This window comes from Mauremys reevesii, linkage group 2 (assembly GCF_016161935.1).
Source record: "Mauremys reevesii isolate NIE-2019 linkage group 2, ASM1616193v1, whole genome shotgun sequence".
NCBI classification, from domain to species: Eukaryota; Metazoa; Chordata; order Testudines; family Geoemydidae; genus Mauremys; species Mauremys reevesii.
Genome location: NC_052624.1, coordinates 16004908 through 16029528, shown reverse-complemented (window position 1 = coordinate 16029528; position 24621 = coordinate 16004908). Strand labels below are relative to the sequence as shown.

The following is a 24621-nucleotide window of genomic DNA, read 5'->3' as shown; positions in this document are numbered from 1 at the left end:
TATCTGTTTTGCAGCAATACTCATATTGGCATTTGATCTGATCTCATCTAATTGAATTTACCCTAGCTATTAGTGTCGTACATATTTATATAGGATGATACCATAAAGATTGAGCTGAGCTGAGGTAAATATTGACGCTGGTCAGTGTTAACCTTTTAAATCAATATGTTCTGGGATTTGTGGAAAAACAAAGTCAGTATCTGCTTTGTCCTATTGTCGTGCTTCCTTATCAGATAAATCTTTACGACATCTGCATTAGGCTTTGGATCATGATGAAATTCTGGCCAGTTCAACATCTGTGCTGGACAGATTGTCCTTATACATTCTATTCCACTTTGTGGACGGCTTTAGCTTCCAGGAGCATCCTGCAGGGTTTGGGAAAAGAACCACCACCCAATCCATGTCGAGGCAGCCTTCTCCTTATGGCATGATCCTAGGAATGCAGAGTCCTCTTCCATGGGTGTTTTGTCTAGGTGGGGATTGTGGGGCTCCTAGTGGTGGAATTGATGCATACATGGCTGCTGATGCAGTCACCAGAGGCAAGAACCAAGATGGGTGGCATACAGTCCAAAAGGCTATGGAATGCTGAGCCTTCAGGAAGGGCAGTGCTGTCTACGTAGTGAGCAAAGCAGGGTATCACAAAAGAGCCAGGCCACTTTTGATAAGAGGAATACATGGGGAGGAAATCATAATCTAATACACTGAAGTGCTGGGAATAGGAAACAGACTGAGGAGCTGAGACCTTGGATGTTTGTTTTCCCTTCCATTTTTGTTTAAGGTTTAAGGTGATTTGTTTCTAAACTTAAGCATGTGGGTTCTGATGATCTAATATATCAGTGAGATCTTTAATGGTCCCTTCAACACGTTAGTTAGCAGCATTACCCCCACTTCAGTCCTCTGTCCGTAAGGTTTGATTCTCCTCTCACTTCCCCTGGTGAACATCAGGAATAATTCTATTCGTCACTGGAGTTATGTGACTCTCGAAAGAAAGAGAGTCTGAAAAGAATCAAGCCTTTACAGCTTCTGAAAGGTGGGGACCTGAACAGCACAAGCTATTCTTCGTGAAGTTGTAGAATTTCAGCTAAACTTTGGGGTGCTTTTGCTTTTTCTCTAGATTGCCGCCCTGGCCAGCCCCTCATTGCTGATTTCTTATAGCAATCTTTAGACTTGTAAAAAACCTCTGGTTGGATTTACTCTTGGGATGTATTCCCAGCTAACGTAACTGAAATAACCCAGAAGAGCCACGCCAGAAATGGCCATTGTAAAACAGGTTAGGGATAGGTGTGTTAAGTGATAGATTCTTAGCGGCTGTAAATCAGTGTACTGTATTGAAGTCAATGGAGTTATACCAATTTACACCAGCTGAGGATCTGGCCTGTGGTGTTTTATTGTGAACTATTCTGGATTCGTATGATTCTAAAACTGTAAGTGAATTTTAGTTTTTGATTGTGTTTTAAAAAAAAAACCACAACAACCCATAGAATTTACAGGCTTGGTGCTTCACACCCTTACTCACAGGAGTCACCCTTACTCAGACTGAAGTCAGAGGCACAGCTCACAGGAATAAGTATTACTGTCCGGTGTATGGATTGCAGGATCCAGCTCTTATTTGGCATAGAGTCTGCCATGCATACTGTATTCCAGCCTGTGTTAGAGAGTTAAACGATAAAGCCTTTCTTCTGAGTCCATCCTGCTGTAACAGCTGTTACATCATTGCTGTGCAATGGGCGGTTCAGACATTTGATGTCAAGTTAGGAAGTGCTTGCCTGAGCCCACTTTCATTTACCACCCAAAGAGGCTTTGGGACTCTTAGGGACAAATCCTATCCCTGCTCCTTTGATGAGGAAGATCAGTAGCACTAATGCTTTTGAGGGGGTGCACACTCCAGGCCTGAACCACCACTGACTTTCTCCTGTTCTAAATCAATGTGATCATAGCCAACTTTTCCCAGCGCCGGTGGGTGTTCGAGTCCGCCCCCTCCCACCCCCATTCTAACCCCTTCTCCAAAGTCCCCACCCCAACTCCGCCCTCTCCTTGACCCTATTGGCCTCCTTCCCCAAATCTCTGTGTTGGACCCTCCTCTTCTGCAGCTCCTCCCCTGAGCACGCCGTGTTTCCAGTCCTCCCCCGTCCCTCCCAGCACTTGCCGCGTGAAACAGCTGAAGAAATAACAGCCACAGAGGGTGTAGGCCTTTATCTGGAGTATGCTGCAGTTACTTTTATTCTCTTTGGGTTTTAAGGCTTCTGTGAAGTGCCTAGGTAATGTTAGACTGTGAATGCCCCATCCCTACCTTCTCCTGCTTACCTGAGCATTGCAGGACATACAGGACTCCCAGCCCCCAACACAGTGTGTAGGATCATGTGCTAAAAATCCAGCCATATCCTGGCAGATGGAAGTGCAAATATTCTCACTGCATCCCCCTGTTTCTAAGTTATATTTCCTGCTGTTATTTTGAAAAAGGCATAAATGGAAATCCCACAAGAAGCCGGTGCCCATTTCTGACTAATCAGGTATAAGATATCAGGCCAGGTTCTCTACGGAGTTCAGTGCAGGTGTGTGGGGGGGTGTATCAAAGAGCCCATCTACAGCTCCCTGATTCTCTGCTCCAGTCCTGGCCCTAATGGAGTTCAGTGCAGTTTGGGAACTGTTCTAATTTGTGCCAGCTGAAAGTGGTCCCATAGGAGCATAAGAAATAATAATCCTAGCCAGTTCCTCAGCACGACACTCCAGTCAACCCTTGTCCCCGGGTACTCTGGAGCGGAAAGTGTAGGAACTGGCTGTGTTGGCTATATGCCTGCAGAGGCTCCCCAATGCTAAAGGTATCCCCGACAAGGGTTACAGGTCATCTCTGCTCCCTTTGTACACTGCTCTGGAGACACAAAGGGAACAGAGTGGCCCAGAGAATGTAGCCCTTAATGTCAAGAAATTAAACTGTTCACTCAGAAAATAGTCCAAATACAGCAAGGCTGCGAGTCTGTCACGGAGGTCACGGATTCTGTGACTTTCCGTGACTTTTGAAGTGGCCAGTACAGCTGGCTTAGGGGCTGCCCGAACACTCCCCTGGGCCAGCAGCAGTTTGGGTGTAGGAGGGAGCTCAGGGCTGGGTCAGGGGGTTGGGGTGTGGGGCAGTGCTTATCTGGGGGGGTGCTCCCTGGAAGCAGCCAACATATCCCTGCAACTCCTAGGCGGAGAGGCCAGGGGGCTCTGCATGCTGCCCCTGCTTGCAGGCACTGCCCTCGCAGCTCTCAGTGACTGCAGTTCCTGACCAACGGGAGCTGCAGAGCCAGAGCTTGTGGCGGGGGCAATGTGCAGAGCCCCCCCGGCCTTCCCTCCCCCTGGGAGCTTCAGGGACATGCCGGCCTCTTCCGGGGAGCTGTGCGGAGCCGGGGGAGGGAGCCTGCAAGACCCCCCTGCCCCAGCACCAGTAGTGGTCCTGGGTTACACGCTATCACATGGCTCCCTCCCCCAGCACCAGTGAGGGTCCCGGGCCACACGCCACCACCTGACTCCCTCCTCCAACACCAGTGAGGGTCCCGGGCTGTGGCTGCTGCCCGCCCCCAGAACCAGCGGGGGTCCTAGGCCACCCCCCCAGCATCTCTGGCACCCCAGGACTGAGCCCCGAGCACCCGCGGCCCCCCAGCCCAAGTTTTAGTTAGGGTTATATAGTAAAAGTCAAGGACAGGTCACGGGTAGTATACAGAAATTTACGGCCTGTGACCCGTCCATGACTTTTACTAAAAATACCTGTGACTAAAACGTAGCCTTAACCATAGGTGCTGACTCTGTGGGTGCTTCGGGGCTGGAGCACCCATGGGGAAAAATTGGTGGATGTTCTGCATCCACCGGCAGCTCCCTGCCGCGCCCCCCCACCCCAGCTCACCTCCACCTCCTCCCCTGAGCGCGCCATGTCCTGCTTCTCCCCCCTCCCTCCCAGCGCTTGCACCATGAAACAGCTGTTTCGCTGGGAGGGAGGGGGCAGAAGGAGGAATGTGGCAGGCTTGGGGGAAGAGGCGGGGCCGGGACAGGGATTTGGGGAGGTGTCCAATAGGGGCAGGGAGGGGCGGAGTTAGGGCGGGGACTTTGGGGCAGGGGTGGAGTCGGGGCGCGGCTGGGGGCACGAGCACCCACTGGCGCAGAAAAAAGTTGGCACCTGTGGCTTTAACCGTGGGCCACCTCCAGGCTGCCCCTTCCACAGACGTGTTGGTGAGAGAAGAGGTAGTCAGCAAGGAAAGGTCCCGGCACAGTTGTTGTGTGTTGTTTCTTGTTCGTCCACAAGCCATAGTGCGGTTTTCAAAAGTGGTGTCTGTGCCCATGGAAGGTGGGGTAGGTGTTGTAAGTCTAGTGAGAATCCAGCGTGATGTAACATGCTTTGCAGAGGCTGGATGATAAGTTACATCACCCTAGACTCCCTTTAGATGTATGTAGCCTTTTTATGCTCCTTTAGTCACCTATGAATATGGTGCAGAGTGTTCACTCCTCCTTTGCAGACTGACATAGGCATGCTAGGGCAGGATCTGCAGTTGAGGGGTGCTCTGAGCCTTTTAAGTGCATTGCCTGAGCCAGCTACCCCACATTTTATGCAAATTACTCATGTCCCTGAAAGAATGAATTTGCCTGGAGTATTGAGGCAGATACTCCAACCAGATACTCCAGGCAATCCTTTCTTACTTCCCACAAAATATAACAGGGTCTAACTTGTTTGTAACCACCAACCCTTTTTTATTTCTTGCATTACTACAATTTAAAACAGTCCCAATTGCTTTATAATTCATCTTGTTAAAGACAAAATTATTCTCAGGCATAGACTTTAAAAGCTGATTTTCAGGATGAAGTGAATTTTTATAGGTAATGTTAAATTCCTGCTGCTTTAAGAATATATGGCCATTTTAGCAAGCAGCCCTCTCTAAAGATGCTGGAGAAATACCAGCATCTTAAAATGTGCCTCTCCAGCAGCTTTGTTGTCATTCCCTTGGCAGTTCTAAACTCCCACTGGCAGCCACTTACATATAAGAATTCAGTAACATACAATCCCGGGCCAAATCCTGGTTGATTGAAAACTGGGCTTTGTTCAAACAATCTCTGGGGGGGGCCTTAAGGGAATGAAATCCTCCCCCCACACTATGGAGCACCAGCAAAGATGCTCTGAGGCAGCCACTACAGCCCATGGGTGGTTGTCTCTGCCTCCTATATTTTGGCCCGTTGATTCACATAGTCCCCTAGCTGCATCCTCTACCATCTTCTGGCCTTATCCCAGACCGTCTTCCATGCTACTGCAGGAAGAGCTGCCATGGAGCAAAGCTTTGCAGGAGGATACAGAATCTTTCTGCACAGCTTCTGAGTGACCTACCCACTCCCAGTTCTTGATGTAGGGCTTTCCACATCTGTGCAAGGTTGGGTTGGGGCAGGATTTGACTTATGGTGAATAAACATGAGCTTTACATTGCTGCTCAGAACAAAACAAGGAACATGCAAATCCAGGGATTTAACTTATCCAGAGATGGTCTAAATCCAGGGGTGTATCTGCCACTGAATGGCATAATATTTATCCAGCTATAGCAGGTCTGCCAAGTCACATGGTTTGGCAGTCTGACATGCACTCAGACTCCTTTCATGTGGTTATGCAGACACACCTACCAGTCATGGTGTTTGCTGTCTGTTGAAATCGTCCTGGTTTTAAAAGGAGCATAGTTACAGCATCCAGCTCCCAGCCAAGGACTGTAGCAGTTCAGTATTTTTAATTACATGACATCAAGCCAGATTTTGACATTGCAGAGGATTTAAAAGGAAATACAGCTTTCTCAGAACAGTTCTTGGATGTGAGTTTAGAAGTACACTACTCTTTATGCACTGACCATTTTAATTCTCTTCTGCGGTGTATTCGAAGCTAAGAATCCAAAATGCGTGAGGACAATCAACTGTATTTTTGTCAGGGTTTAAAATTATTTGTATCTGTTTTATAGGATTCATGCCTGTCAACAGTTTGTGGGGGATTATTCTTAGTGGAATGAATGCCCTAGTCTTTCCGGTAGCATGTACCACATGCCTCTCTCAGTAGCTGGAAGCTACAGCACAGTTTCTATGCTGAAATTTTCAACAGTGGTATTTATGCATGTATACCAATACTTTTACGGAATCCGTTCCTTTGTAAAGCTCCTTCCAACAGCAATTGGGTTTGTCTTTCTACTTCAGTTAAATTAATGAGCCCATTGAATACTGTGCAGGCTGTTCTTTGGAAAAGACCATATGCTAAAAATTGACTAAAATCTTTCCCAAAATAAAAATCAATGTAGTGTCACTCATTTTACACATGAAAGTCCCAATCCTGCAGCCCTTACTCACACGTGCAAGGGTTGCAGATATGGGCTTGAAAAAGCTAAATTATCTAGGACTCTCCCCCCCCCCCCATTGCATATATACACATGCATAAGCAGCAAAGAGTCCTGTGGCACCTTTTAGACTAACAGAAGTATTGGAGCATGAGCTTTCGTGGGTGAATATCCACTTCGTCGGATTTAGTCTGTTAGTCTATAAGGTGCCACAGGACTCTTTGCTGCTTTTACAGATCCAGACTAACACGGCTACCCCTCTGATATTATACACATGCATGTGCGTGCACACACAATTTGAAGTCTGCCTGCAAATCTGGCAATTAATCAAGTAACAGCCAAACAAAATTACTATCCTTGACCATATCCTAGGTAACAACACACTGCCATGGAAACCAGCTGAACACAGTGGGAAAGAAAAAAAGTCATAAACAAACCTCAAGCCCTGTTGCATTTTAACGTTATCAGTCCCACTGAATTGTTAAAATACCGCGTACTCTCAGTAATAAACAACATTCTGGGCCTGATGGGAGCAACTTCCTTTGAAGTCAATGGGTGGCATGCCGCGACTGCTGCTAACCTCATTTGGAGGCCAATTCAATGCCTGTTGAAGTCAATAGAAGTTGTCCTATCAACTTCAGTGGGAACTGGATCAGGCTCTTGATCAAGAGTGAAGTGAGGGACGACATAAATCACTAAAGGCTTCTTCTTCTCATGAATTGTGTGAACCAGTGAGGCTAAAAGTGGTATCCGGCCACCTGTTCTTTCTGTCTTACAGACAGGGCCGGCTTTAGGCCAATTCCACCACCCCCCCGTCCCGCTCCTCGCTTAAGAGGCCCTTCCTGGCTAGAGGCACCTTTTAAATTTTTACTCACCTGGCAGCTCCGGGTCTCCGCGACACGACAGTGGGGGTCCTTCGCTGCTCTGGGTCTTCAGCGGCACTTTTTTTTTATATATATATAGTCATCCCTGCGGCCCATTTTGAGGTTTTCGGGGGGGGCCCCCCACTAAAGGCCTGCTGCTTACAGAGATGGAAAATTTAAGGCTTGTCTATCTGAACACTTAGTTCACAGCAAGCTGGGGTGTAAATCTACATCATTTTAGCCTGCTGCACTCTAACTATCTGGGTGAAACCTGCTGCTGCACATGGAAAGTTCCATCGTGTACTTTGATCTACCCTGCTTTGAAACAGAAGTAGATTAAAGTGCACTAGGGAGGGAACTTTTTTAGTGCATAGCAACAGGGTGCATGAAACAGGGTCCACACGGACAGTTAGTGCATGGCAGGCTAATATGGGGTAGATTTACATCCCAGTTTGCCTCAAACTGTGTTCATATAGCCAAGCCCTTAGTCCTGTTTCATTTGTGTGACATAATAGTGTCCTTTGCACTTCCATAGCACCTTTCATCTGGGACTCTCAACAGGCTCCACATACATTAATTCTCACAACTCCTCCGTGAACTACAGAAGTATTATCAGACACATTTTTAAATGGAGAAACTGAGATGCAGAAAGATCAAGTTACTTGCCTGAGGTCTCACATTGTCAGTGTGGAAGAGCTGAGACTGGAACCTGGAAATCCTGCTTTCATGTTGCCTCCTCTAGTGACAGGACTGCTCTCCCTCATGATATCCCATTCTGCAGTAAAGACTGAAATTGAAGCCAATCTCAGATTCACTCACACCAGAATTCTTTTTTCAGAAAGATCTGCATTTGAGTTGCTATCACCCAAAAGGCTTAATTTCTTAAGTTTTGTCACCTATGACATTATTTAAATGAAATTTTTAATAGTGTATTTGTGCATATTATGTAGAGAGCAGGCTAGATTTTTATCTGTTATGTGGGTGTAAATCAGGAGTAATTCGATTGGTGGAGTTACTCCTGATTTATATTTGCTTAACTGAGATCAGAATGTGACCAACAGGCTATATGGGAATTAGTATTGCCAATCACCATTTTGTTGCATGTTGTGTGATATTTGCTCTTTCTTCAAGCCTCAGCTTCTGGAATCATGTTATTCCATAAAAATCTCAGCTTTCATTTAAAAAAAAAAAATTTAGTCCTCATGGTTGCAGAGAAGTTTGAAAACATGAATTTTAATATTTAAAAAAAAAAGGCAAGTAAACCCCCCTGAAATGTATTATTTTTAATCTCATAATTTTGGGGGGCCTAACTCATGATTTTCAACGCTTGGGGTTGGCGATACTGATGAATACACTGCATATATACAAGCATTGTGTTTGGCTGCAGTAGGAGCCACATGCATCAAAATAAGTATACCGAAATAATTTTGCTAAAAGACTAGTTTACCTCAACCAAAATTTTTGAACTTGGGCACATAAATCCATATTTAAGCATCTAAAAATGGCTTAATTTTCAGAGCGGGTATTTATTTTGGATTATATTCCTAATGTTAGGCATATCGGTTTGAAAATATTGGTTCTTGTTCATAGTGACGCAGCATTCAAGAAGGGAAACTAAACTTCCCTGGATGCCAATGAATGAATGAGTTAAAACTGGATGAGTTTGTAAAACGTGTGCGCGTAATCCCGTGTTTTGATAGCTATCTTGTGACCGTTATCAAGATAACTTGTAATAGCGGAGTTATTGAAATGCTGGGGTATGTTTATACTCTAGATGTCACAATCTGGCTTGCTGGTGTTGGGTTATTTATTGTATAGATGTTCTCCAAATCTCTTGAGGAAAATCATTTAGAGAGCCCTTGGACAAGGCAGCAGTTGAAGTAGCTTGAAATGAGAGAAAATCCCCACTGTCAGTTTCCACTAAACAGCCAAGAAGAGATTTTAGACCTTGCTGTAAAGTGGAGGCAGACCCAGGTGTTCTAAAACAGAGGGGATTATTTAGAGGCAGATGTCAACGACATACCAGAGAAGGTAAAACCAGAGCAGGGGGAAGCTATGAGAGTTTAGGCCCCAGATTTTAGTTTTGGGTTTTTTTTAAGAGGTTTTATAGACACTAATGTTAAGAGAAAAGCTTTCATGATATTTAAATAGAATTAACTGAGAACAGATGGACTGAAACATGTCAGTACTGCGTGCAACCTGGACATTGCAGATCTCTGTCAGTGTATGAGAATCAGTCAGCCAAACTCTGATTAAAGGAGTAGGAATAAAATTCAGTGCATTGTCATTGTCAGAGCTGAGTGAAATGCATAAAAGATGGAAAGTAAATCAGGTTTACGACCCCCATTTTAATAATCTGAGTGAGTCAACTTAAAAAAACAAAACAAAACATGATTTATAGCCTGACAATGCCTTATAGCCAGGGAGGAGGCATTGTGTGTGTGTGTCGGGGGTAGTGTAGCCCAGTGGCAAGAGTCGAAGGCCACCTTGCCTAGTGGTTGTAGTTTAAAAAAAAAGGGGGGGGCAGGCCTACCTTACTCCTCTAGGTTATGACCCAGGGCCCTTCAAAACAGCAGCCCCTACATGTGCCCTAGGTCTGGTGCCCTTACACATACTCTCTAGGTCACTTTCTACCCTTGTTCCTGTCTCTCTGCCATCGCCATCGGTTGGTCTTGGGATCCCTCCTGAGATTCTCTCTGGTCCATCTCCAGAGCCCCTTCCCCTGGCCTGGCAGTAGAGAGTCATCACTTCGGCTCCCGTGATTAAAGGGCTTCCAGTGGCTTGGCTGGGAGGCCTGGTCTCAGCAGCTTTTCCCTAGGAAGCTGCTGCACACAATTGCTCTCTTCCTCAGTAAGCCCAGACTGAGCTGCGCCACTGTCTTTTGTATGCTTCCTCCAGTGGGAGCATGCCCAACAGAGGCAAGGGGCGGGACTTCCTGTGTCCAGAGCAGCTCCTTAACCCTCATCTTGCCAGTGCTGAGTCTATACACCCCACTACAGTGTGTGCGTATGATATTATTGTGATATACACATGTTAAATATACCCTTTAATTTTGCTTCATCTCTTATTGTATGTATTGTTTGTAAACTGGCCATAGCTTAGAGCCAAATATATGGGCTGGATTCACTCCCACGGAGTCACTGGGGCCTAAGTAGCATCCTGTGTACTAATGGGGATAGCTGGTTAGTGGATCCGAAGATCCACTTCGGATCTTCTTCTTGCATCCGAAGAAGTGGGTATTCACCCACGAAAGCTCATGCTGCAAAACGTCTGTTAGTCTATAAGGTGCCACAGGATTCTTTGTTGCTTTTACAGATCCAGACTAACATGGCTACCCCTCTGATACTGGTTAGTGGAGTAGATTGACATCAGCGTTGTGCCCGAGGAGGGCAGCCTGGTTCAGTGGGAACTCTGCCAGCACTAGCTGCCCAGGAAAGGGGATGAATTGGTGCATTCAGTGTTTTTATTGCCAGGGAGTTTATCTAGAAGGAACTCTTCATTGCTGATTCATGATTCCACATTGGCTTAAAAAAGGCTTCACTGCCAGAATGTTCAGTGATGTCCTAAGAAATGCCTCTTGGTCCTGAACTAATAAATGAGCTCTCCTGTGTGTAAAAGGAGGATAAAACATTCAGAACCACAATACCTGAAGAAGGTTGTATTGGCAGATAACTGCAGTGTGGAAAGGTTATATGTAACAATTAACATGCTCCCACATAACGGCCCTGTCTTGTCCGGTGCTTCACTTCTGCAAAGTGCTGAGACTCCTCAGTCACCCTAATTACAGCGACTTATGGTCGTCAGTGGGAGTTGTGGGCACTCAGCACGTCACAGGATTGAGCCCTACGCTAGAAGCCATATTCACATTTGGTGTAAATGGGTGCACCAGTAATGACTTTGGCCCTCATCTCTATATTGTAGTTTTTATCACATCCTTTCCTCTTCAGTTCATGGTCAATGCTGCACATACTGGTAAAAAGGAGACACTGCAATTTGCTATTTCTTTAATTTTTGCCTTTTTTTTGTCTTACACCAAAAAGGAATCAGAGATTTATTTGATGTGGGATCTGAAATTTCAAACCTTAATAGAACACTCTGCTTTTGGCATGTAAAATGGGCATTTACGTGTTTTATATGTCAGTCTGAGTGCCCAGCTACTGTGTTCGGAGATCCTGTTGAAGATACCTTTTGAGAATTGGCCTCTGTGTCTTCTGTGGACCACACTGGAAGCAACCCCTGATACAGCCTTTACATTTTGGTCATTTTGAGTTAGATTGACTCTATAGAGATGGAAAAAGTGTAATCCCTCTCCCTGCTAGTGACAGGCTGCGTTGTATAGTTGCTACTGTTGTGTCCAGTCTAGTTGTATTGTTGTTTTTTATTATCATTGGGCCTGAGTGACAAGCAGGATGGTGGTGGTGTCCATAGTGATCGAGAAAGGAGGTAACGTGGAAGGTTTCAGTGGGGATTGTCATCGTGCCTCTGTGGGTCACAGGTTAAGGATGAAATGCTGAGAAACAGGGCAGACACCACTAGATATACCAAGCTAGCAGCAAAAGTAATCTTCTATCTCACCACCAGGGTGACCAGATAGCAAGTGTGAAAAATCGGAACGGGGGTGGGGGGTAATAGGAGCCTATATAGGAAAAAGCCCCAAATATCGGGACTGTCCCTATAAAATCGGGACATCTGGTCACCCTACTCAGCATACTGTTTAACAAGAAGCCAAAAATGCAATCTCCTTAAGCATTCCAGCACTCCTTTCACTACCCAGACATAGATTTTGACAGGTTTCAGAGTGGTAGCCATGTTACTCTGTATCAGCAAAAAGAATGAGGAGTATTTGTGGCACCTTAAAGACTAATAAATGTACTTGGGCATAAGCTTTTGTGGGCTAAAACCCACTTCATTGGATGCATGCAGTGGAAAATACTGTAGGAAGATATCTATACACAGAGAACATGAAAAAATGGGTGTTGCCATACCAATTCTAACGAGACTAATCAATTAAGGTGGGCTATTATCAGCAGAGGAAAAAAACTTTTGTAGTGATAATTAGGATGACAGTTGACAAGAAGGTGTAAGTAACAATAGGGGAAAAATTGGCATGGGGAAATAGTTTTTAGTTTGTGTAATGACCCATCCACTCCCAGTCTTTATTCAAGCCTAATTTAATGGTGCCCAGTTTGCAAATTTATTCCAATTCTGCAGTTTCTCATTGGAGTCCGTTTTTGAAATTTTTTTGTTGAAGAATTGTGACTTTTAGGTCTGTAACTGAGTGACCAGAGAGGCTGAAGTGTTCTCCTGACTGGTTTTTGAATGTTATAATTCTTGACGTCTGATTTGTGTCCATTTATTCTTTTGCATAGAGACTGTCTGGTTTGGCCAATGTACATGGCAGAGGGGCATTGCTGGCACATGATGGCATATATCACATTGGTAGATGTGCAGGTGAACTAGCCTCTGATGGTGTGGCTGATGTGATTAGGTTTTATGATGGTGTGAGAGTGAGGGATCATCCTTCAGGATAGGTTGTAGATCCTTGATAATGTGCTGGAGAGGTTTTAGTTGGGGGCTGAAAGTGATGGCTAGTGGGATTCTGTAACTTTCTTTGTTGGGCCTGGAGTAGGTGACTTCTGGTATTCTTCTGGCTCTGTCAATCTGTTTCTTCACTTCAGCAGGTGGGTATTGTAGTTGTAAGAACGCTTGATAGAGATCTTGTAGGTGTTTGTCTCTGTCTGAGGGATTGGAGCAAATGCGGTTGTATCGTAGAGCTCGGCTGTAGACAATGGATCGTGTGATATGGTCTGGATGAAAGCTGGAGGCATGTAGGTAAGTATAGTGGTCAGCAGGTTTCCAGTATAGGGAGGTGATTATGTGACCATCGCTTATAAGCACTGTAGTGTCCAGGAAGTGGATCTCTTGTGTGGACTGGTCCAGGCTGAGGTTGATGGTGGGATGGAAATTGTTGAAATCATGGTGGAATTTCCTCAAGGGCTTCTTTTCCATGGGTCCAGATAATGAATATGACATCAATGTAGCACAAGTAGAGTACGAGCGTTAGGGGACGAGAGCTGAGGAAGCGTTGTTCTAAGACAGCCATAAAAATGTTGGCATAATGTGGGGCCATGCGGGTACCCATAGCAGTGCCGCTGACTTGAAGGTATACATTGTCCTCAAATGTGAAATAGTTGTGGGTGAGGACAAAGTCACAAAGTTCAGCCACCAGGTTTGCCATGACATTATCGGGGATGCTGTTATTGAAAACCAATTTAATCAAACAAAGATTTGTTCTCATCTCAAGAGACCAGCCACACAGCCAGTTCAGTATATAACTCGGATCTTACCCAACAATCATGCTACTGCCAGTTCTTCAGTAACTAAACTCCACAGGTTTATTTTTAAGAGAAAAGAAATAGAAGGGAGTTAAAATGATTTATAGATCATATGCATACAATCATTGCAAAGTTCTGACATCAGGTTTGTTGCAGTGATGGAATAAACTGCTAGCTTACTCAAAGTCTTCTCTGGAAATTACCGAGACTGTTCAGGGGTCATCCGTCCTTCTTCTTTAGAATTTTCGTGTTAGAAACCCAGTCCAGAGAAATGAAGCAAGAAATGAAGACAAAATGGAGATGTTTCCAGGGTCTTTTATACCCTCTCCCATGTGGATGGAATTTTACTGTCCCAAACAAAGCCCCCAGCAGTTTGTGGAAAATTACAGGCACAAAATGGAGTCCAGGATCACATGAGCAAGTCACATGCCCTTACATGCTTTGATGACTCATAGGAACAGCCATTACCCATATGCTGGCTAAAGCATTCACAGGAAGGCTCACCGGGTGGGGAGGAACTTCTTCTATGGCCCATTGTGAGAGTTAAGTGTTCTTTAATGGGCCATCAACTTGAATAGTTCATTCACTGCGGAGTTGGGGTGCAGGGCCCTTTGGCTTCCCCAGGAGCCCCGCCTGGGCGGACTCACTGCAGGAAGCACATGGTGTGTAAGGGGATGCTGAATGCTCTGAGGTCAGACCCAGGAAGGTCAAAGCTGTGTAAGCTTCTTGTCCTGGAGACAGTATGCTCAGAGAGACGAGTCTCCCCCAGAGTCCTGACTGGCTTCACATGGAGTAGTTCCAGAGCATTGACCTGGTGACTCCGTGACAATGACACATGACCCGGAATCACAGGTTCCACAGGAACGTTACTCGTCTCCTCAGCTGCAAGCAGCCGTCCGCATGTCAGTCACACTCTGATACTGGATCTGCAGCAACTGTTGCTTCATCCAGCTGCTGCTATATAGTTACCATATGAGGCATTGAAAAGAAATCCAGAGTGAAGTGTCATTAAAAAGCTTTAGCGGTCCATGGCAGAGTGATTAGAAATAGGAAAAAGGTGGAACCTATGTGACTACAAAAGATTTGAATTTTATATGTAATTTTCTTCTGTGCTTGGCTAGTTACAAGTTAAGATTTAAGGCAAGGGTTCTCAAACTGGGGGTCGGGACCCCTCAGGGGATCGTGAGGTTATTACATGGAGGTGCGGGGGTTGGGGTTACGAGCTGTCAGCCTCCACCCCAAACCCCATTTTGCCTCCAGCATTTATAATGGTGTTAAATATATAAACGGTGTTTTTAATTTATAAGGGGGGTCACACTCAGAGGCTTGCTATATGAAAGGGGTCACCAGTACGAAAGTTTGAGAACTACTGATTTAAGGAATGACACAAACCATGACTTTGAATTTGCATTTAAATTCCATTTTTTAAGCCACTGGACCTGCTGCCAAACATTGCAAGTACATGCAGGTAGAATGCACCCACAGAGCTTCTGAACATACCAGATACAGCTAAACCGCTTGCTCACTGCTGCGGAGTGGTCATGGATTGTGGAAGTTGAAGGCCAGCAGTGAAAGAGTTACACAATTATTTACTATCAGGATTCACTATCAGCTTTTTAAAGCTCCGGATTTGTTCAGGGGTTGGCCCTGGTTGTGCCTTGTTTAACTTGGTCATTTTACAGGCTAACACTGCTCTGTTCTGGGTCCTTTTTGTTCCTGTAGCTCTTGTCTCCTTCCATGGCCAGCTCCTGCTCTCTTCTCTCTCTCTCTCTAGCTTGGCTGTTTTCATATACATTAAATAGTTTGGATTAGCTGTCAGTACCTTTTAGTTTAGTTTTTGTTTACAAAGATGAAGTGATGAATTTAAATCATACAGAAAGGGAGGGGGGGGCGGGCATTTGTTTTGGTGAAACAACCTTTATGCTGTTTGAACACTCAACCACCTACCCTAGAGGCAACATCTCTGTCCAGTGGGCTAGAGAGATTCCTAGAGGCAGTAGAGCTAAACAATCTGTGTCACATGGATTCTTTAGAGAGCTTGCATTGTCTAATTCTGGATGCTGGGTGTATATCCAGCAATAATCTCTGCTTGGGTTTGCTCTGCTACCATTCTGCTCCTGACCACAGTGACAAGCAGATGCATCAAAAATTGTTTACTGACAATTTAAATGAGTGCAACCCGATATATTCTGAAAAATCCGCTGCCAAGGACATTTCTTCCTCTTTCCAGGTTTAGTTGTCTCACTCCTGTTTCCACCACTACTAACTATATTCTTACTGCTCTCCCAGTTCTCTTTGTATTATCTGTGTATTTAAGATTTTAAACTCCTTGGTGCAAATATCTTGTTTTATACCACTGAGATTATTCAAATTAACTTGAATGTGCCGCTGTGCCTATTGCAGAGTTAATTCATTGTAATGGAGATTTCTCACCTTTCTCCTGCAGCAAAGGCTGGTCTAGCACCCTTCAGCCATGTGGGCACTAAGAAATTTTTAATAATAATAATAATAAAAAAATTCCCATTAGTGCTGTCACCCATTTAGCTGCATCACTAGTAGTACTAGCGGGATCCCTGTTTAGTACGGATTTGGAAATCAGAAGTGATCATTTTGATTATCTGATCTGACCTCCTGCGTAACACAGAGTACAGAATAATGACGCCATCAAACCCAGTAATCTGTGGTTGAACTAGATCATATCTCTTAGAAGGCTAAGATGTCCAGTGATGGAGAATCCACCACATACCTTGATAAGGTGTTCTGATGGTTCTGAAAAATGTCTGCTAGATTAAAGAATACTCCGGTATCAGATGCCTTCTCTCTCTCTCTAAATATTTATAGACAATGATCAAGTTGCCCCTAGTGTCGATAAAGTTCCAGTATCTTAAATCTGTTTAATTAACATAGTAGTAAAAGCTCTGGAAGTTGTCAGAATCTTTGCTATATAATGGCTCTTGATTATATGGCTGAACTAGTGGGAAATTTTTTGCTAAAATTTCCTAGTGTAGACAGGGCTTAGTGGGGTAGGTCTGTAAGGCATCATCTAAAGCCAGGCAGCCCTCTGATATGTTAATGAGGGTATTCCACTGCTTTCTGAAATGCATTTATTTTGCAGTCAGTCTATCAACTGCCAGATTCATATGAGATGGGGCATGGCTACCCTGGAAACTTCAAAGCGCTGTCGGGGGAGTGCTCCCACGGCAGCGCTTTGAAGTGCGAGTGTGGTAGCACGTGAACGCAGGGAGAGAGCTCTCCCAGCGCTCCTGGTAATCCACCTCTACGAGGGGATTAGCTCCCAGCGCTTGGAGCCTGTTTACACTAGCGCTTTAAAGCGCTCTGATTTGCTGCACTCGGGGGTGATTTTTCAACCCCCTGAGCCAGGAAGTTAGAGCGCTATGAAATGTAAGTGTAGCCAAGCCCTTAGTGAGCAAATGTCCACTGGCAAAAACACCTCGCTGTCACTGTAGTGTCATGCACTATGTTTCTGAAGGTGTCATAATCAGTCTGTAGGAAAAATTGGAGGCTCAATAAAACATAAGAGCTCCCCTACCTGGCCAGCAGGCTTTGGAGGCCGCACTTTGCGTCCCACAGGATCAGACTACAAAGAACAAGTACCATCTGCTTTTCAGATCTGTGCTAGCTAGTGAATTGTCAGGACTCTCTTTCCTGAACTCTAGTCTGGTGGATCCCATTGTTTAGCCTTTCTGAAGCCAGCTGGCCTTTTGATAGCTGACTGGCTCATCTATACTGAAAGACAGAGGCTGACCCTAAAGACATGATCAAATCCCATTTAGCTGATGCTCAGCAAATTGGGGTCCTGTAGCACTTACTAATTTATGTTCAGGTCAATGTGTTACTCCCAGAAAGGACTGACTACTCTTTATAGTCTCTTTGTGGAAGCAAAAGCTAGCTAACTAGATTACAAATATGGACTCACACACAATGGCTTTATTAGTGCAAGTCTTTATTATCCAGTGGGTAGGCAAGTCTCGTGGGCCAGGGGAGTAATTCTCTTATCCTGAGCAATGTGTGTTTCAAGAAACAGGAGATGGTTTACAACACTCCCTCGCTTTAATGATGCTGGAAATAAATGACCAGGCTTTACAATGCAGTAGCTACTTGTTAAAATAACAGATCAGCTCATGATTTATTTTCAGAAATGAGGTGAAAACTGTCACACTGTTTGAAGTGGTTCACGACTGTGAGTGCCAATCTCGGCAGACAGTCAAAAAGCAAAACAGACACCCTAAACTGGTGGTGTGTTCTAGAATTAGATTTCACCAACCCAGTAACAAATGTGAACTCCCGAGGCACTATAACAATCTTACCATGGAGTCACAGTCAGCCCCCTTGGGCACTCCAATCCATCCCACCACCCAGGCAAGCTGGACTAAATGATAAATGGTCACTCACGCCAAAGATCAGATTGCTTACAGTCCCAAGAGACCAGCCACTTACCCCAGGTCAATTTGTACCTCAGACCTCACACCAAAGAGAAGGCTTGCAAGCCAATCCTATAGTAAACTAACTGAGGATTTATTAACTAGGGAAAAAATGAATTATTTACAGGTTAAAGCAGGCAACACATATACACAAATGAGTTACAGTCTCTGGTTCCAAAAGGTGACACCGTTGTAGTAATCTGTCAGCACTGAATGCCTTTTAGGGCAACCCAGGTTGACCCTGGGGTTCTCTGCTTTTGTTTCATAGCTCTAGCCCTGTGAGAGTCCAAACAGCAAAGACGCGAAGAGTTTTCATGTTAGCTGTCTTTATTTCCTTCTTCCACAATTCAAGCTGATGGGATGAGCTTCCCCGCACATAGCACCTTCACAGGTGTGAGGCCATTAACCCAGTCTTTGTATCGTGATATTTTACAATGGCCCACTTAGTTTTGATAGCCCTTCTTGACGGGTGGGGGAACCACTCCTCCTGCCTGGGTTCACAAGTTCGGAGCAGGCATTTTTACATTTAAAAAGCAAAACTTACATATTACCTTGTAGCATGGGATATGGCCATTACAAGTAGGATTAATGCACGCAGCAACTTACAAGCGTTTTATAGAGTCTAAACACTAAACACATCCTTTACAAGTCTAACACTTACTTTGAACAATACCAACGTATAGGGGAGCTTGTCCAGTTTCCAGCTATAAATTTGTCAGTGCTCAGCTGATGCCTACAGCCTTGGCAAGAGCTGGCACCAGCATCACAAAAACATTTCAGATGGGGATTGGTAATGAGATACAGAGCCTTTCACCTGCATGATAAATCCAGCTCTGTTCAGTAATGACTAGACACTGTTGCCATCCGATATCTGTTCATTGTGGCTTCTGTCTTTGGCAGTCTTGGTCCTGTTCTGAGTAGTATCCAAATTACAGTTGACACCAATTAGCAACCTTGGTGGTGGGGACTCAGAGTGAACAGGCATGAAAATTGAACTCTTTCACCCCGCAAAGCGGTGGGTTGAGGCAGGTCAGCAGGGATGCCTGCATTTCTGCTGCCAAGACCACCTGTCCTGTGGCTACAAAGGACTCTTGTCTCCAGGGCTGTAACCTCATCACTTTCCATGAGCATTCAGGACACTTATGCCTGGATCCTCAAAGATATTTAGATGCCTAACTCCTGTGGAAATAAATGGAAGTTAGGGGCCTGAAAACCATTGAAGATCTGGGCCTTAGGGATTAGAAAGACTTGCATCTTCTATCCGGTCAGTGTGGAGAAGCTGATGTTAGTGCCATTTTTTCTGTTTTATAGCAGTAAATCCTGTCTCCAGCACAAAGCCCAAGAAAATGGTCAGGGATGCTTTGCAGGGGTGAGGAGTGGAATCCTCAACCTCCAGCTGTGGAGCTCCATCGGAGCTGCGCTGCTTCTGGTACTGCAATAGCCTCCTCAGCCACTTTGACACTTGTCCTCCTTTTCTTGGTGGATTCGGCTGGTGGAGCTGATAGATCTGCTGGCCGTGCCTCTGTCCTGACCTCAAATTCCCATTCCATCAGCCTGTTGTAGAGATCTCTCTGCACTGATTCTGCAGCATTCAGGGCTTTAACTTGGACCAATTAATTTGGTCTTGGGGCACTTTCTGTACCTTTTATTTACCTGGCTCATTAGAGAGTTGTAGAAAAGAATGTGGCTGAAGATAAGACCAGTGTCCCCAAGGAATTTCTAAAGCTTGGAGACCTCTTTTGGAGGCTTGCATTGCTTTCTCTGTGCTGCTCACTGCTCAGGGTGGGCAAGGAAGGGCTGTGCTCTGGTATTTGAACACCTGACTTTCATTTTCTTTTCTCCTCTGTCACTCGGTCTGACACATCCTGTTTTATTCATTAACGGTGTTATAGTTGGCCCAGTAGCCTTTTGTGCCTGAATGAGATTTCAGATACTGTGCTGCCCTAGTCAGAGCAGAAAAGAGCTTCAAATGGGGCATCCATAAATGCACCATGATGCTTGGGTGTGCACTGAAATTTTGCACTGATAGAAAGACCTACCAAGCCAGGGTTTTCAAACACTCTGTCCACTTATTTATCTAGATACTGCACAATTTAATTTGACATTTTAAAAAATAAATCTTGTTAGGCCTTTTGTGTTCTAGCTCAGTGGTTTTCAAACTGTGGGTCACAACCCAGAATTGGGTCACGGAATGGAAGGCACTAGGTTGTGGTGGCTGTGGTCAGCACCGCTGACTGGGCCATTGAAAGTCCCATTGGTGGTGCTTCCCGGCTAAGACAGGCTAGTCCCTATGTGTTCCGACACTGCACTATGCCCTGGAAACAGCCAGCAGCAGGTCCTGCTCCTGGGGGTGGCACAGGGTTCTGCATGCTGCCCCTGCCCCGAGCACCGGCTCCACACTCCCATTGGCTGGAAACCAGCCAATGGGAAGGGGCGTGGTGCCTGCGGGCGAGAGCTGCACGGAACCGCTTTCGCGCCTCCGCCTAGGAGCTGGACCTGCTGCTGGCCTCTTCTGGGGTGCAGTGTGGGCTGTGGTGCCGGGATAGGTAGGAAGCCTGCCTCTGCACCCCAGCTCTGCTGCTGACCAGGCACCCCCGCCCAGAGCCCTGACCCCCTCCTGTACCCCAACCCCCTGCCCCAGCCCAGAGCCCCCTCCTATACCTATTCCAGACCTACCCTGCAGCCCTCACCCCAACCTCTGCCCCAGCCCTGAGCCCCTCCCACACCCCAAACCCCTCAACCCCAGCTCCGTTGGGTCACGGGCATCAACAATTTTCTTCAACTGCGTTGCCAGAAAAAAAAATTGACAACCACTGTTCTAGCTAACCTGTCACGTGTGAACCCTGTGTAATTAGATGCAGTGCTGTCTTCCTGAGTGTGCAGACTGAAATGGTTGTAAGAGTTGTGAATCCCCTGCCCCATTAATCTCTTTGGGGATGTTTATACTGATAATCATGGGGTGCAATTGTGTAGATATACCTGAGCTACCTTTTAAATTTGCTAGTTTTGGTACTGGAGTAGTGAAGCCACAGCAGCACAGGCTTCAACACTGGCTGTATGAGCCCACCTGGCTCCCTGAGTAATTGCTTGGGCAGCTAGCCCACACTGAATCCAGGATACAGAGTTCTTTGCTGTTCGGGTTCCCAAGCTAACCAGGTTATATCTACTGCAACCACAAGGTGTGTCTGCACTTCATGTATAGGCGTACCCTTCGGGATATTAAGTCTAATGCAGGATGATACTCTGCATGTGAAAAATAACTATTTAATTGCTGATCATTTTAGTGGATGGAATGAGAGTGAAGCTCATGGGGGGGTTGGAACTGGGGAACTGCTGAAGATAGTTAAATGCAGAGGGGAAAACAGAGGAGACTCGCTATGACAAGGAAGAGAAGAGGAACAGGCATAGGAGAATGGGGGAAAGCAGAAGGGCAAAGATAGCAGTGCTCTCCAACAGGTCCATATTTCCATATTTCCCCAGACAGTGATGACAGCAATGATAAGGATCTGCACTTATCATACAGAACAATAAGTACAAATTTAGTTTCTCTATAAAAGCCATATTCTACTCTTGACCTTTGTGCCAGCTTCCCATGGACATCAGTGTAATTCTGCTGTGGAATGAGGGAAGCATGTAGTCCTGGCTCACAGACCAAAATAGGATTCAGCCCATTCCACAGAATGAGTTTGGCTCCCCAGCACTAGGTCATGGAGTCTGCATCTTGGATTGTCCCCTAGGATACATTAATTTTAGGTGACTGCTCTCGGTTATGAGACTAAGGCCTGACCTGCACCAGGCAGTACTTTGAATGTAAGTGTTTGTTTGCTTCTGGTCACTGAATCTGGAGCCCTAAATCTAGGTCAGAAAATTACAGGGTTTTTAAAATTTACTAGACAGTAGACCAGTGGTTCATACGCAGCATCCTTCTCATCCCATTCCTTTCCTCCCCTGCAGTGACCCACACTCAGGGTCGTCCCTAGCCTTTTGGTGCCCTGTGCAGCACCCCCATGGGGGGTGGGGTGGGGCCCCAGGCCTCCACGGGGGGGGGGGGAAATGGCCACTTCCTGCGGGAAGTGGAGTGACGCGGCCCCAACCTGCTCTGCTCCCCTGGTTCCCAGCCTTCGGGGGGAGGGGGGAACCACCCCCCCCAGCACTCGCCGGCGGCGTGGCTGGGAGCCAGGGGACCGGAGCAGGCTGGAGCCGAGTCGCTCTACTTATCGCCGCCGGTGAGTGCAGGGAGCCTGACCCCTGCTGCAGTCCTCAGGGGAAGGGCTGGCTGGAGTGGGGGCGGGGCTGGGGCAGAGCCTGGGGCGGAGCAGGGGCAGGGGCCATGGGGAAGAGGCGAACCGGGGCTGGAGCAGCACGCAGCTGCATAAGGCACCAGGAAATTTGCTGCGTACTTTGCGTATGGGTAGAGATGGCCCTGCCCACACCACCTCCTACCTTACCAGTGAACTCCGTGTACCACCGTGGCCTGCCCACCATTCAGTTGTGCCTGCCTGACTTGCTCCAGTATGTGAGAGACTAGGGTTTGAAGCAGTCAGCTGCAGATTTGAGTGCCCGCTATTGAATAAGACTCACCAGGGCTCCTCACAGAGACTCATCATTACGGTGGAGATGGGGAGCCTGGAGTGTCAGTCACATACATGTACCAAAATCAGTGGATCTGCGGCATATTTTAAAAACTCCCAAAGTGATTAGAGCTGCTGTGGCCACTGCCTGGAACTAGCACTTTATTCTGTAGTGTGTGAGTAACTTTTTATGCCCTGGTCTTGAGAAGAACAAGTGACTGAAGCAGATGACACAGAAAGAATAGATGCTTCCTGTGATGAGAGCTGCTGGAGGCAGTCAGTCAAGAACGCATGTACCGGCGGTGAGAGTGGGGACAGGGAAAGGCTGGGACTGGGCATTATGTGGGCAGGAGGAGCAGAGACTGGATGGTTTGTATTTAATATTTCTCTAGTGCCATAACTTTGGAAGAGGATTTCCGGAAATGAAGATTGTCCCTGCCCTGAAGTTGCAGGATCCTGCAAGGTGCTGAGCACCCTCAGCTCCCATTGTTTTCTAGGGTGACCAGATGTCCTGACTTTATAGGGACAGTCCCGATTTTTGGGTCTTTTTCTTATATAGGCTTGTATTACCCCCCACCCTGTCCTCATTTTTCACATTTGCTGTCTGGTCATCCTGTTGTTTTCAGATGATGTGACGGAAAGATGGCAAGGAGAGGGAGGGCTGAGGAGCATAACTGACCAAGAACGTGATTGATACAATGTGCTGTATGAAGCTTAAAATAATTAGTTGGGATGGGGTGTGGGGTGAAGCTAGGCACTGCATGAGGTGTGAGCCCAAGAAGAAGGCTGGGACTGGGTGACATGGGAGGGGAAGGGTTTCCTGGAGAGAGAAACCACTTGGCCAGGCCTATGGAAAATGTAGGCATGCACTGGCTTAAACACTGCTGAAGGGCAGTTTGCACTTTCTCCTGCCAGCATTTTACAACAGCATGGGGCTGAGTGTTGAGAGGAGGCAACAGCTGCAGCCTGTAGTACAGCCGGGTGAGGGAAGCCACCGTGCGGCACATTTTGTCAGGCGTTGGTCTTGCGCTGGCCCTCGCAGGCAGGCACGTTGTCAAGAAAAGGGCTTGGTGGAGGGGGGCAGTGTCTGCTCAGTTCCTTAGCCTGCAGCCAGAGAGATGAATTTGGCCAGTTAAAGAAGCATTTCCCAGAGTGGGGAAACTAGCTACAGGTTATCTATAAAAATACTTGGCACCTTTCATTCAAGGATCTCAAAGCATTTTACAAATATGAACTTATCCCGAGGTTGCAAATGGGGAAATTGACGTGCAGGGACAAATTAATCCCTGGTGTAAACCCCATTGACTTCATTGGAGTTAAACCAGGGATGAGTTTAGCCCACAGAGAGATTAAGCAGTTTTCCAAACGTCATACAGCAAGTCACTGGCAGGACCAAGAATAGAACCCTGTCCTCCTGATTCCTGGCCGCATGCTCTGAGTACTGGAGTGTGCTCTCTAGAGTGTGGTCTATAAATGGGGGATGGCTCAGGTCGGGGGCGAGGATCAAGGGAGCACCTAACAGTGACTGTTTCTGTGAGGAGACTATGGAGAATCCCAGGAAGGGAAGCAGCCAAAGGGGTTAGTATGACTTTTTTCCCCCCTTTCTCCAGCTTTCTCTGTTGGGGGTGGAGGATTAATATGATGCCTTTGATTGCTCAAATATATGGTGGCATGGTGTAGTTAGGCTTCAGTTGGGGGCTTCTAAGCACTAAATAAGGAAAGCTGGAAGGAAACTAGAGCTGTGTAAATCATTGCACAGAAGGGGGGTTAGACTACGAGCAGCTGGAGATCAACACAGAGTGAAACTCTCCAAGGCAGCTGCTGCTTAGCGTCGCTAACGTTCATTTGGGATCACAATCCTGCACAAGCTAACTCAATGGAAATTTTACCTGTGAGTTCAATGGGATCAAGAGCAGACCCATAGCAATGTGTTTTCTATCAAAGGGGCGCCAGGGAGTCGTGAGTCATTTCTTCAAGAGGGTTTTGGTGGATGCACTAAAAAGCAGCGTGCAGTCTCTGCTATCCCAAATGTGCACAAAGATTAATTCCCTGGTTAGCCAGATAAGAATTATGATGAGGCAGAA

The 24621-nt window shown here is 46.2% G+C and overlaps 1 protein-coding gene across 16 annotated transcripts in view; it reads left to right on the top strand.

Annotated features, from left to right (window-relative positions):
* Positions 1 to 24621, top strand: part of PRKAG2 (protein kinase AMP-activated non-catalytic subunit gamma 2) — a 361996-nt gene that overhangs the window by 199453 nt on the left and 137922 nt on the right. The window contains exon 1 of one of the 16 annotated variants that reach the window (XM_039524135.1): positions 24030 to 24115. The exons of 14 other annotated variants lie outside the window; for them this stretch is intronic. In XM_039524135.1, coding sequence (XP_039380069.1) covers positions 24082 to 24115 — 34 coding nt within the window. In that variant the 5' untranslated portion in view covers positions 24030 to 24081. Of the gene's footprint in view, positions 1 to 24029; positions 24116 to 24621 lie in introns of those variants that run through there. One more of the 16 variants, XM_039524134.1, reaches the window with a different exon arrangement.